At 42.1% G+C, this 13,074-nt stretch overlaps 1 protein-coding gene and 1 pseudogene across 1 annotated transcript; one reads left to right on the top strand and one right to left on the bottom strand.

Annotated features, from left to right (window-relative positions):
- The first annotated feature begins 5,261 nt into the window (after positions 1-5,261).
- LOC132537416 (U6atac minor spliceosomal RNA) lies at positions 5,262-5,369 on the top strand (annotated as a pseudogene).
- A 1,749-nt stretch (positions 5,370-7,118) lies between these two features.
- On the bottom strand, positions 7,119-11,822 carry LOC103108375 (tripartite motif-containing protein 75-like). The gene is made up of 2 exons (XM_060171803.1): positions 11,796-11,822; positions 7,119-8,741 (listed from the first exon to the last, which is right to left on the bottom strand). Exons 1-2 carry the CDS (start codon positions 11,820-11,822, stop codon positions 7,119-7,121), a joined length of 1,650 nt encoding a protein of 549 aa, XP_060027786.1.
- Positions 11,823-13,074: the final 1,252 nt, after the last annotated feature.

Below are 13,074 nucleotides of genomic sequence, written 5' to 3'. Positions count from 1 at the left end.
AGCCGCAGGGGCAGTTCGGGTCGTCTCTGGCTCCCCAGCGATGGAACATAGCTGCGCACCGGCCATGGCCTGTTGGATAGCGATTGAGGAGGGCCCAATCATAACGTGCTAGGTCAAAGCCAGGTTGACGCTTGCAGGGGTCTGTGATGAGGTGTTTGTTCTTTACCTCAGCTGACTGCCAACTCTGTTTCCAAGAGACTGGAACAGAGAAGTTCAGTGTAGGCATAGGGGACCAGATTGGGTGATGAGAGGTCAAGCGTTGGACAGGGTGGGCAAAGATATCCGCGTATATTGGCAGGTCCGGTTGAGCGTAGACGTGGGAAATGAACTTAGATGATGCCGCATCCCAACGAATATCTGGTGGGGCGATGTTGCTAAGAACTGGCAGCCATGGAACCGGGGTGGAACGGATGGTTCCAGAAATTATCCTCATGGAGTAATATAATTTGGATATATTTGGAATATATTTGGATATATTTGGAATATAATTTGGAATATAAATTGCATGGCCCCAAATCTGCCCCTCTCTGTGCTTTGTGGATGTAAACTTCATCCTGTATGTCTCTCTGGTTTTCTTCTCTGGGGTTTCACTGTTCAGATAGAGAAAAACAGAGACTGTGGTCTGGGAGACGGTGCAGTGTACACAGCACTGAGCTCTCAGGCATGAGGTCCTGAGTTAGTCCCTGCAGCACATGTATGAGAGTCATCTGGTTTTCTCTCTCTTTCTCTCTCCTTCCTCATTAATGTACAAATAAAAGTTAAAAATAAATCTTTTAAAAAGGTGAATTTGTTACGCTCAGAGGTTCGGGTCCCGATCACACACAAGGAAGTTCAGAGTCACGTGCAAGTACAAGATCCTTTACTAGCAAGCTTAAGCTTGGGTCCCAAGAGCCTCCACGCAGGGGAAGTCTTGTGACCAGGAACATTTTTCATTTCAGCTTTTTATAGTTAGCACAGGGTGGGTACAAGTGGGAATGTTTACGCGGAACAAGTAACAGTTGATTTCGGGTCAAGGGCTGTTCTCCTTTGCTGGTTGGGTTCAGGGTGGAACTTTTTGTTAACTCAGGGTGGAGCTGAGGTCATATCAGTCACTTTTGGTGCCCTAGTTCTTTTCTCTGACCTCCTCAGAATTTTCCATCTTTTTAAATTAAAATTAAAAAATGAAAAAAAGAAAGAAAAAGGCAGAAAGAGATAGTGAAGAGACCACAGTGCAGAAACTTTATCCATTGCTTTGCAGGTTGATTTGAGCCTGAGTCATACAGAAAGAAAAGGAAAAATTGGATTCCAGGAGCAGTGGGATCCATGTACATGCACTAACCCCCAGTGGTAACTCTGGTAAAAATAGAAAATAAAAATAAAAATAAAATAAAACATCATGAGAGGAAAATACATATCTTAAAGTAAAGTGCACAATAGTCTACAATGAGTCAACAAATGCAGCAAGCAAATAGAGAGACCTAAAATGACACAGAAAGAACCAGACATCAGTCTGGTACATGTGCTGCCAGAGATTGAACTCAGGACCTCATAGCTTGAGAGTCCAAAGCGCTATCACTGCGCCACCTCCTGGACCACTATTTTTTCATTTTATTTTTTTATATTTAGTTATTTTCCCCTTTTTTTCATTGCTGTTGTAGTTATTATTGTTATTGATGCCATCATTGTTGTATAGGACAGAGAGAAAGAGATGGGGAAGACAGAGAGGGAGAGAGAAAGAGAGTCGCTTCGCAGTGAAGCGACTCCCCTGCAGGTGGGGAGCTGGGGCTACAACTGGGACTCTTAACACTGGTCCTTGCGCTTCTTGCCATGTGCACTTAACACACTGCGCTACAGCTGGACTCCTGAGACGAGAATTTTATTTTATTTTATTGTACCAGGACACTGATCAGCTGTGGCTTATGATGGTGTAAGGGATTGAACCTTGGACTTTGGAGCCTCAGGCATGAGATTCTCTCTGTATAACCGTTATGCTATCTACCACTGCCCAAGAGTTTTATTTAATTGATTGATTTATTTTTATTTTATTTCTTAATATTCTATTTATTTTATTTTATTTTTTAAACCCACTGTCTGCTTTTATTCTCACCACAGCCCTATAAGGTCTGTGCAGTTATTGTGCAGGTTTTATAGACAAGGACTTTGAAGCACAGAGAGTTTTGCTCCACACACACAGCAAGTATGCTTCCGAGGGGGGAGCCTTGCCCTTGTCCTAACTCTTCTCCTTCTCCTTCTTCTCCTCCTCCTCCTTCTTCATCTTTTAGATAGAGATAGAGACAGAGAGGCAGAGAGGGAGAGAGAATGAGAGAACACAGCACTGAAGCTTCCTTCAGCATGGTGGGGACCGGGCTCGAACCTGGGTCATCATATACATGGCAAAGCAGCACACTGTCCAAGTGAACTATTTTGCCAGCCCAGTTCTAACTCTTAATGCAGTCCATCTAGTGACATCAAATGAGATCAGCAAAGTGTCTTCTCCTCCTCCCCCCTTCTTTTCTTTTTTATTTTTCTTTTATTTTTTTATTGGGGAATTAATGTTTTACATTAGACAGTAAATACAATAGTTTGTACATGCATAACATTCCCCAGTTTCCCATATAAACAATACAACCCCCACTAGGTCCTCTGTCATCCTTCTTGGACCTGTATTCTCCCTACCCACCCACCCCAGAGTTTTTTACTTTGCTGCAATATGCCAATTACAGTTCAGGTTCTACTTGTGTTTTCTCTTCTGATCTTGTTTTTCAACTTCTGCCTGAGAGTGAGATCATCCCATATTCATCCTTCTGTTTCTGACTTATTTCACTTAACATGAATTTTTCAAGGTCCATCTAAGATCGGCTGAAAACGGTGAAGTCACCATTTTTTAAAGCTGAGTAGTATTCCATTGTGCGACAGACCACTCAGGCGGAGGAGCAGCAGGAAGGATCAGGGAACTCTGAAGGTGACCACCAGGGTGGGTCAGGAGGAGAACAGAATACAACACACTCTGTTGGAGGGTGAATCTGAACTCAAGTTTTATTTAGCAAGTGAGAGTTTATATATCCTTCAGCCTTACATAAACAATATCTGGAACAAAGCTCATTTCTTGATTAGATGGCCTTGCAGGTTTACACAGTAATGTCATTATGGGGTGATGCATTTCTGAGTAATAGGCTTAGCAGATAGTATTTTACGTAGAGTTTTAACATATTTCGTAAGAGGAGGTGAGTAAGTATTAAGAATTTTTCCTAAAACTTTATGTACTTGATGACCCATAACTTTGTCTACCTCATTTCCTGTTCATCTGTATCTAATCTGGGAATAGGGGCTGTTTGTCCCTGATTACACAGCATCATTACCATGTACATAATGAAAAAAATAATGAGAGTTTCCAGTTTAGATTTGCTCAGGATGCCAAGACCCACTCCCAGAATTCTTCTTCCTTGAAGAGAGTTTTCCTGGGTGCTGACCCTGTCAGACCCATCATTCTGGAGTTGAGTGGGGCGTGGCACCATTGTGTATATATACCACAACTTGCTCAGCCACTCATCTGCTATTGGACACCTGGGTTGCTTCCAGATTTTGGCTATTACAAATTGTGCTGCTAAGAACATATGTGTACACAGATCTTTTTGGATGGATGTGTTGGGTTCCTTAGGATATATCCCCAGGAGAGGAATTGCAGGATCATAGGGTAAGTTCATTTCTAGCCTTCTGAGAGTTCTCCAGACTGTTCTCCACAGAGGCTGCACCAACTTACATTCCCATCAGCAGTGTAGGAGGGTTCCTTTGACCCCACACCCTCTCCAGCATTTGCTGCTGTTACCTTTTCTGATGTATGACATTCTCACAGGAGTGAAGTGGTATCTCATTGTTGTCTTGATTTGCATTTCTCTGACAATCAGAGACTTGGAGCATTTTTTCATGTGTTTCTTGGCCTTTTGGATCTCTTCTGTGGTGAATATTCTGTCCAAGTCCTCCCCCCATTTTTGGATGGTGTTATTTGTTGTCTTGTTGTTGAGTTTGGCAAGCTCTTTATATATGTTGGTTATTAAACTCTTATCTGATGTATGGTATGTAAAGATCTTTTCCCATTCTGTGAGGGGTCTCTTGGTTTGGGTAGTGGTTTCTTTCGCTGTGAAGAAGCTTTCTAATTTGATGTAGTCCCATAGGTTTATACTTGCCTTAGTCTTCTTTGTAACTGGATTCATTTCATTGAAGATGTCTTTAAAATTTATGCGTAAGAGAGTGCTGCCAATATTTTCCTCTAAGTATCTGATGGTTTGTGGTCTAACATCCAAGTCCTTGATCCACTAGGAATTTACTTTTGTATTTGGTGAAATACAGTGGTTCAGTTTCATTCTTCTGCATGTTTCAACCCATTGTTTCCAACACCATTTGTTGAAGAGACTCTGCTTTCCCCATTTAATAGTTGGGCCCCTTTGTCAAAGATTAGATGTCCATAGGTGTGGGGGCTGTTTATTTTATTTTTGGGAGAGATGCAGACACAGAAGAGACAGAAACAGCAGATCACTGCTCAGCTCTGGCTTATGGTGGTCTGGGGGATTGAACCTGGGACTTTGGAGCCTCAGGCTTAAGAGTCTGTTTGCATAACAATTATGCTATCTCCCCAACCCTATTTTTTTAAAATGTATGTGTGCATGTGTGTATTTTTAAAAAAATTATTACCTTTATTTTTTTTATAAAGACAGCCAGAAGTCAATACACTAACAGAGAGAGACAGAAAGACACCTACCTGCAGCACCGCTTCAGCAATTGCAAAGTTTTCCTGCTTCAGGTGGGGACTGGGGGCTTGAACCGGGTCCTTGGGCATTGTAATATGTGTGCTGAACCAGGTGCGGCACCACCCAGCCCAAATTTATTTTTTTTATTATTATTTTTATTAGATAGAGACAGCCAGAAATCAAGATGGAAGGAAGGTGAGAGAGAGAAAAGGAGAGAGAGAGAGAGAGAGAGAGAGAGAGGGAAACAGAAAGACACATGCAGACCTGCTTCACCACTCACAAAGCATTCCCCCTGCGGTTGGGAACTGGGGGCTCAAACCCAGGTCCTTGAGCCTTGTAATATGTGCACTCAACCAGGTAAACCACCATTTGGACCTGAGTTTATTTTTCTTTATAACTGTGCAATACTTCATTTCCTAAATCCCACATCTGAGATTATTTGTAATTTTCCATCTCTTTCTCTCTCATTTTTTTAAAAGATGTTTTATTTTTGTGTAAGTTTTTCCCAAATGTACATGTTTGCAACTATATGAACTTGTTTTGTATGAAAGGAGAGAAGATTAGCACTCCCCTTGATAAGGATGGAAGAGGCTTCAGCCTGCAACACACATAAGGTTAAGGCATTGCCACCTACTTCATTTTTTTAAAAAAAAATATTTATTCTCTTTTGATTACCTTGTTTTATTGTTGTAGTTATTATTGTTATTGATGTTGTTGGATAGTACAGAGAGAAATGGAGAGAGGAGGGCAAAACAGAGAGGGGGAGAAACAGAGGAGGGGAAAGACAGACACCTGCAGACCTGCTTCACTGCCTGTGAAGCGACTCCCCTGCAGGTGGGGAGCCCGGGCAGTTCTTTGCGCTTTCTGCTACCTGTGCTTAACTGGCTGCACTACTGCCAGACTCCCTTTTTTATTTGTTTTAACAGAGCATTGATCAGCTCTGGCTTATGGTGGTGTAGAGGATCAAACCTGGGACTCTGGAACCTCAGGCAAGAGTGTCTTTTTGCATAACTATTATGCTATTTATCCCCACTCTTACTTGAGCTATTTCACTTAACATGATCCCCTCCATATTCATGCAGGTGGTAGCAAAAGGCAAGTTGTCATCTTAAAACTGAGTAGTATTCCATAGTGCATACACAGCACAACTTCCTAGTCTGTAGTGATGCACCGTGGATGGAAATCCCAGCACAGTGCTGACGTCAGCCTTGGCAACAGAAGGCTGACAGTGTAGGCAGTGATCTGCGCAGGTACATGGTGGACTATTGGTGGATCCAGACTGTGCTAGCATGCAAAGCATTGTGGGTAGGCTGGATAGACTTAAAAGGACTGCCAGCTACAACTCTCACTCTCTTTGGCTGCTGCTTCTTCTCCTGGTCAGGAGCATCTTAGTGGAGGTGCTCCAGGTATCCCATCATAGCTACTTCTCCTGGGAAGTGAACACGTGTGACTCAGCTAGCTGGTAAAATTTTAGACCCCACTACAGCCATGAACAACCTTTACCAGAATTGATAATTGGTTATCTTATGGGATATCCAGACTTTATAGACCTAGCATACTTTATAGACCTTGATTATAAGTGCTCATTTGCCTTTTACATGTTCCACCCTAATAAGCCTTGTATTGTTTAACCCAGTTCCCAGCTGCCCGCTGTGAAGTCTTTTACACACCGCAGCAGCAGCCCCCATACCAAAACCCTTTTTAAGTTAAATTACAACACTAATCCGTTCAACACTTGAGTGTTTACAAATTGTGACCATTGTACATAGCATTTTAATACTCTAAGGTGTGTATACACCTTTTTTGGATTGTTGTCTTTGCATTATTTGGATAAATATCTAGGAGCACAACAACAGTGACAAATTTATTTTAGTTATCAAGTTTATGCACTCCTCAGTGAATGTTTCTCATAGCTGCAGGAAACAACAAATAGTCCCCACTTATTGAAAGAGAGAAAACTTCAAGAGCAGTTAAATAGTGCTACAGATATCTATCTCCCCCTTTCCTGTCAACTTCTCTTTCTCTCTGAGAAAAATAAAATGGTCACAGGGAATAATAAAGGGTTGTTCAGGAGGAAAGGGCCTATTTCATATTTGCTGAGGTTTTCCTACCTGTCATTATGGGAGAAGGGAGTAGCTGCCTGGGTGGGGTGTGGCAGAAAGAGACTCTGGGGCAAAGTACTGCACAGGAAGGACTTTGTAGTAAGAACTTCCCTCCCAGAGAACAACAGACTTTCCTGACAGCCTGCCCAGGTTTGGGGGGTAGGTTGGGGTTGGGGGGAACCAGACCCTGGGAGGAAAAACACAAGCACTCAGACACCAAAACCGAACCAAGATCCTTTATTTTCAACAATTTCCACTAATATAGAAAATTAGCAGAACATGTATCAGAGGCTCAGCATTCATCTTTTACTATTCTCATGCTAAATGTTACAGATGAAGGTCTAGCAGAGAAAAAGGGGATCAGTTTTTCTGTAAAGGTATCAAGGACTGTTTCAAAGTGGGATCTATCAGACATATTATAAAATGAAAGCTCTCCTAATTCATAGTCCAGGAAAACACCAATGTAAATACTTTGTGTGTGTGGTGAAAAAAAATGTCTAGGTGTGTGCTGTGGTAAATGCCAGAAGGTATCACCTGGGAACTCTGTTATCTGAGCATCTCTAGGGAAAGATTCTTTGCATACACCTAAGGACCACTCACCTGTGCCTATAATTTCAACCATCCAAAAATGTCTGCCAGAATCAAAGCCCTCAGAACTCAGGACAGCTGGGTAATGAGTGAATGCCTTGGGGTTGGGGATGGAGTCTGGATCCATTCTTTGAGAAAACACAACCATCTTTCTACCTTCACAGACAGTGAGAAAGGGGTGGGCAGTCTCAGGATCAAGAGTCAAATCCACCTGAAACTTGCTGATCATGTTATGCAGACCCAGATAATGTGGAGGGAGAGTGGGAACAATCTCATTGAATTTGTATGAAAAGGTGACTGGGACTTCTAGGTTTTCATATGTGCTACACAAGTGATAGAAACTCTTAATATTAATCAGTAGATCCAGGTCTGTCTGTAAACATGTCTTGATGGATTCTCTCAGCAGACTCGTCAGAGCGGAGCTATAGGCTGACAACTGGTCTCTACCTTTAATAATTTTCTTAGAAACATCTCTCTCATCATATTGTAGCCTGTTGTCAATGGCATTTTGCTCAATTCTCAGAGAATGCTTAATGTTTTTAAATTCCCAGTGCAGTTCACACTCTTGCTTATCCACCTGTTCAAAGAAATGATTTGTTTCTTTGATTTGCATTGCCAGTCCTTTTTTAGCCTCTTCCAGCATCTTTTTTAGGGGCTTCAGGTAGGATTTGAGCATCTTCATTTGCTGAGCAGCAGCCTCCTCAGTGGGGGTAACATGGTGACCCTGCTGCTCACAGGACACTCTGCACTGGACACACACCAGCTGCAGGTCCTGCTCGCAGAACAGGCTGAGCACCTGCTGGTGCTGCTCACACAGAGGCTGCTCCTGCTGCTGCTTCCTCTTGCTCCCTGAGCTGGGCAGCTGCTTCACCATGTCAGCCAGCGTACTCAGCTGGCTGTTCTTCTGCAGCTCCCTGTGGGCACAGTGGTGCTGGCAGACGGGACAAGGGAGGATGTCCAGCAGGTCCTGCCAGCGCTGCTGGAGGCAGGAGGCACAGCAGTGATGCCCACAGTCCAGGGTCACCGGGTCTGTCAGCAAGTCCAGGCACACGGGGCAGCTGACCTCTGCCCTCAGCTCTTCCAGGAGGCCTTCCTGGGCCATGGTGCAGGGGGCTCTGTCCCAGGACACTTTCTGAGCTAGGCTGGTGTCCAGAAGCAGGGACAGGGAGCAGGGACTCTCAGTCTTCTCAGTGCTCCTGTGAAACTCTAGGAGTGTCCTGGGATCTTCAGAGGTGGTATCCATATAGTCTAGTCCTGCTCCTTTCTTTGTCTCTGTAGCAGTGGTTGAATGAGACATTAATCTCTGCTCTTGTTTTGCCAGCCTTTTCTTAATGGAAACAAGAAGCCTCTATATAGTACTAGAAATGAAAATAAAAATCATGTTCAGGGCAGAAACAGTGAACAATATATAGGGTAACTTCAGCTGAAGATCACAGAAAACATTGCCATTTATTACCAAGTTTGTATTCTAGAATCATGTACAAATATTCAAACAGAATAAAATGTTATTGTATTTCTACTGCTTAGCAGTTCCTCATGCGAGACCCCTTCCTTCACTCCCTCAGTTGAGCAGCCCATATGTGGTCACCCAAATGTGGGGTGAAAAACTTACTGTGCTAATGGTGCCTCAATATGTTGCATTTTTTTTCCACCCCCACTGTAATTTGACTCTAATTCAATGCTAGTGCATGCTAAATTTACCCACTTTGTGCTCTATGCTGTTTAACTATAACTCCACACATGTTAATTTTTTTATTTTATATTTACCCCCACACCCTTTACCTCACCTTTCCCACTTGGTTTTACATTCTAAGGTCTAGGCACCATAAGCTGACATATGATAATTCTTGGTAAGTGACCAACAACTAATTTTAAGCTTTCTTTTACTCTCACCCTTTCTAAACAGTCACAATGAGTATACTGCATTCTAAAGAAGAGAGTTTTCACCTAAGACATTTGAAAGATTTTTTAAAAAAATTTCTTATTTTCCTTTTTTTATTGGGACAGTAAATACAATAGTTTGTACATGCATAATGTTTCTCAGTTTTCCACATAACAATACAATCCCTACTAGGTCCCTGAAAGAGCCTTTAAAGATATGTAAAATTCAGTGTTCCAGCTGAGAACACTGTGAGTTGTTGAATATAATACAGGTGGTCTCTGGACCTCTTCCCAAGAATACAGCTATAGCAGTTGAGATATGGACACAAATTGGAGATTATTGAAAAATATTGGTATAGTCACAGCAAAACAACTTCAGATGTAAAAGCTCTGCCTTTCTGCTCTAAATCAATTGCAGGCTTATTTACAAGACTATTCCCTAAATCCTCCTTCTGCTTCTGAATCCACTCTTCCTTCTTTCTCTCCTTCTCAGACACAAACTGTTTCTGTGGCACATGAAACCCAAACGTTCTCACATTTTTCTACTGAGCCAAAACCAGCTACTGTGCCTCTATATGGACACCCTTACCTCTACTGTCTCACTATTCTAAACACCATCCCATCATCACAACCTTTTATCCGTGGAAATGCTTACTTTAGCCCACCTCCCTGTTTCCTCCATACAGCTTCTAGCACCTCCACCTCCACCCCCTCTTCCTGTGCAGTCAGCAATCCCCCCTTCCACACACTCTACAACTGGCTACTTCCTGTGACTCCACACCATGTAACTCATTCTTACCCTTACTGCTGCCACCCCCCTGGCTCCTCTGCCCTCCCATTTTGCCTTCACCCACAAAGATAGCTCTGAAGGATAGCCACTTACAACAGGCATGAATCTTAACAGATTGCCTCACTGTGTCACTTATGTCTTTAACCTTCTAGTTTCTCTATAGGGAAGTGACTTATTTGAATACGAAATATGTACGTATGTATTGACTCAAATTTATTCTAGAAGATTGTGGTATGCTATTATACACTCCTGTGTCTTTTAACCTAAAGTGAAAGAATAGAAACTGTACCAAAAGCATTTAGCGTCCTCTCCCCAAAGCTTGGTTTACCACTGTTTTGATGTTTTGCCACTGTACTCTAGTTAACTTCTATAGTGTTCAAGCACATTCTAGAATTATTGGTACTGGCCATGCAGGACTAACTAAAATTTGTCATTTGCCCTATGGCACCTGAGCTACACAGTATAATCCCTATACCCTATTTATAAAGACAATCTATGATCTTCCTAGGAGGATACTGACCAGCTATTAATTCCCAGTCCTTCTCTCACCAAAGTGCTAAGTTCTAGTTAAATGACTGGATATTTTTTCTGGAATAGCATGAGCCATTGTTCCTTTATGCCTAGACTGGCATGACCCCCTTTATGGGTGTTTCTCTTAGTGGACTTTTTAAATTAAAATTTATTCCTATCTCTGTGGACACTTAAGAGGCTTTCTATATACCACCTGTCACAACCCAGATTTGTGAACACTTTCTCTGCCTTTTCTGCTGAGATATTTCTTATTAGACTGACAGTGGCCCTGTATGTGTTTCTAGATTATGGTTTATTTCTTCTAAACATGTTTTCCACATGCCTTACTCCCCTGCTAGATGAGTAATTGCAGAACACTAATCAGACAGCTGCTAAATGTTTCTTTTCTTCACAGAGCCTCTTCTCCTCCTCCAGCAGATGCCTCGTGATTTGTCTAGTCCTTGTGAGTGAAGTCAATAAAATTACTAACTTAAGGCATAGGGTATGTTCTAGTTTATCACTCACAGGTCCTGTTTGGACCCATGCTGAGCAGTTAAACCCCTCTCATCTGTGAACTTCTCACAAGAACACGAGCTAAAGAATAGATTGCAGCAGTCCAACACCTTGGATATACCAAGATTGCCACCCAGAAGCCACTTGAACTTGGGAATGCCTCTGTAAGTGTCTGTTCTGAGCTTCCTTGAGTGATGGACCATCTCTGGGTTAGACACATACCAGATCACAGGTCTTCAGGCTAACAGGGCCTTATCTGATACCCATTTCTTGCACCCACACTCTGGGGGGGGGGGTGAAAGCAGAGCTTGCAGAGGAAACCCTAGAATCACTGAAGATTTGCATACAGACTGAACATCTTGTCCATGTCTATAGTCAGAAGTGGGGAATTGCTGTGACCCCAAAAGGAGTTTGGGACAATTAGCATACCAAGATGTCAGCCCAGGTGGAGACACACAAGGGAATGTATAAAAGCAAGGACTTGCAGTAAATATATATATATATATAATATATATAAATCTAATCTAATATATATAAATATATATAATATATAAAAAATATATATAAATCTAATCTAATATATAAATATATTAGATTATATATAATCTATCTATCTATATATAAATATATATATAAATCTAATCTAATATATATATAAATATATATATAAATCTAATCTAATCTTACCTTCACCATGGACTCTCCATTTGCCATGGCTCCAGATTGATCCTGGCCTTTCCGTGTGGTGATCTTGGGTAATTTAGTATGCAGACTTTGGACTTTTGCCTATTTTCCTAGCTACAATGCTCCCCTCACATTCTCGGTGATTTTACTGAATAAACCTCTTTTGCTTAACCTTAAATGGAGCCATTTATTTTGCAGCATCTAGATCTTTGCCTTTTATCTAGATTTTTGCCTGTTTCACCCAAATAGACCTTGAATTGTTCAAACCCATTCCCAGTGCCCCTCAGTGAATCCTTTATGCATCACAGATAAAGCCCCTTTGAAGTTTCAAATTATACTTGCAATGTATCTGTGAGACCTCTCCTGAAGCATTCCAGACTTTCCCCCATCCAGAGCCCATTAAAGTTCTCCCACTGGCTCCCCAGTCCCTCATGGGCCTTCTCAGAAACTTTCTCACCTGCATCCAGTGGTGCTGGTATCAGGTCTAAACCCTTTGCTTGAGTTTCTGATGAGTCTTCTCTGTAGAACAGCTCAGTTTCTGAGAGTACAAGAGACCTCCCAGGCTTACTCTTAACTGCCCAGGCTGACTGGGACCAGCTCAGGTTTTATATCCTGGTAGGGAGTGTCCTATTTGTCTTCCATTGGCTTAATTCCATGAACCACTAAGGTTCCAGTTAAATGATTGGTTCCTGATGAAATTAGCATCATTCTCTCTGACTCCATCATATGTTTAGGGTGGAGCTTTCACTCCACCTCTGTGTCCCACCCACTCTAATCCTGTACTTAACCTCCATCTCTAAACTCATCTCTTATCTGCCTTCTGATTTGCTGAAATTGTAAACATTTATATAAATACATAATTTCATAATGTAACATTATGAAGATACTATAATGGTTATGCAAATAACTTTTGTGCCTGAGGCTTTCAGCTCCTAAATTCAATCCATAGCACCAGCATAAACCAGAGCTGAGCAGTGGTTTGGTCTAAATGTGATTTTTAAAAGTATCACAGGGAAAGAGAGAGACAGACTGGGAGTATGGATCTACCTGTCAATGCCCATGTTCAGCAGGGAAGCAATTACAGAAGCCAGACCTTTCACCTTCTGCATCCCACAATGATCTTGGGCCCATACTCCCAGAGGGTTAAAGAATAAGAAAGCTTGGGAGTCCAGGGTTAAGTACACGTGGTGCAAAGCACAAAGACCGGCAAAAAGATCCCAGTTCGAACCCTCTGCTCCCCACCTTCACAGGCGGTGAAGCAGGTCTGCAGGTGTCTCTCTTT

This window comes from Erinaceus europaeus, chromosome 2 (assembly GCF_950295315.1).
Source record: "Erinaceus europaeus chromosome 2, mEriEur2.1, whole genome shotgun sequence".
NCBI lineage: Eukaryota > Metazoa > Chordata > Mammalia > Eulipotyphla > Erinaceidae > Erinaceus > Erinaceus europaeus.
Note: the sequence above shows the minus strand (reverse complement) of the source record. Positions and strands in the feature narration are given on the sequence as shown.

Excerpts from the sequence above, each read along its gene's own strand:
- LOC103108375 (XM_060171803.1), bottom strand. The coding sequence starts at position 11,822 with ATGGCAAATGGAGAGTCCATGGTGAAG. Across the intron at positions 8,742-11,795 it reads ATGGAGAGTCCATGGTGAAG|AAAAGGCTGGCAAAACAAGA; the intron begins GTAAGATTAGAT and ends GTTTCCATTAAG.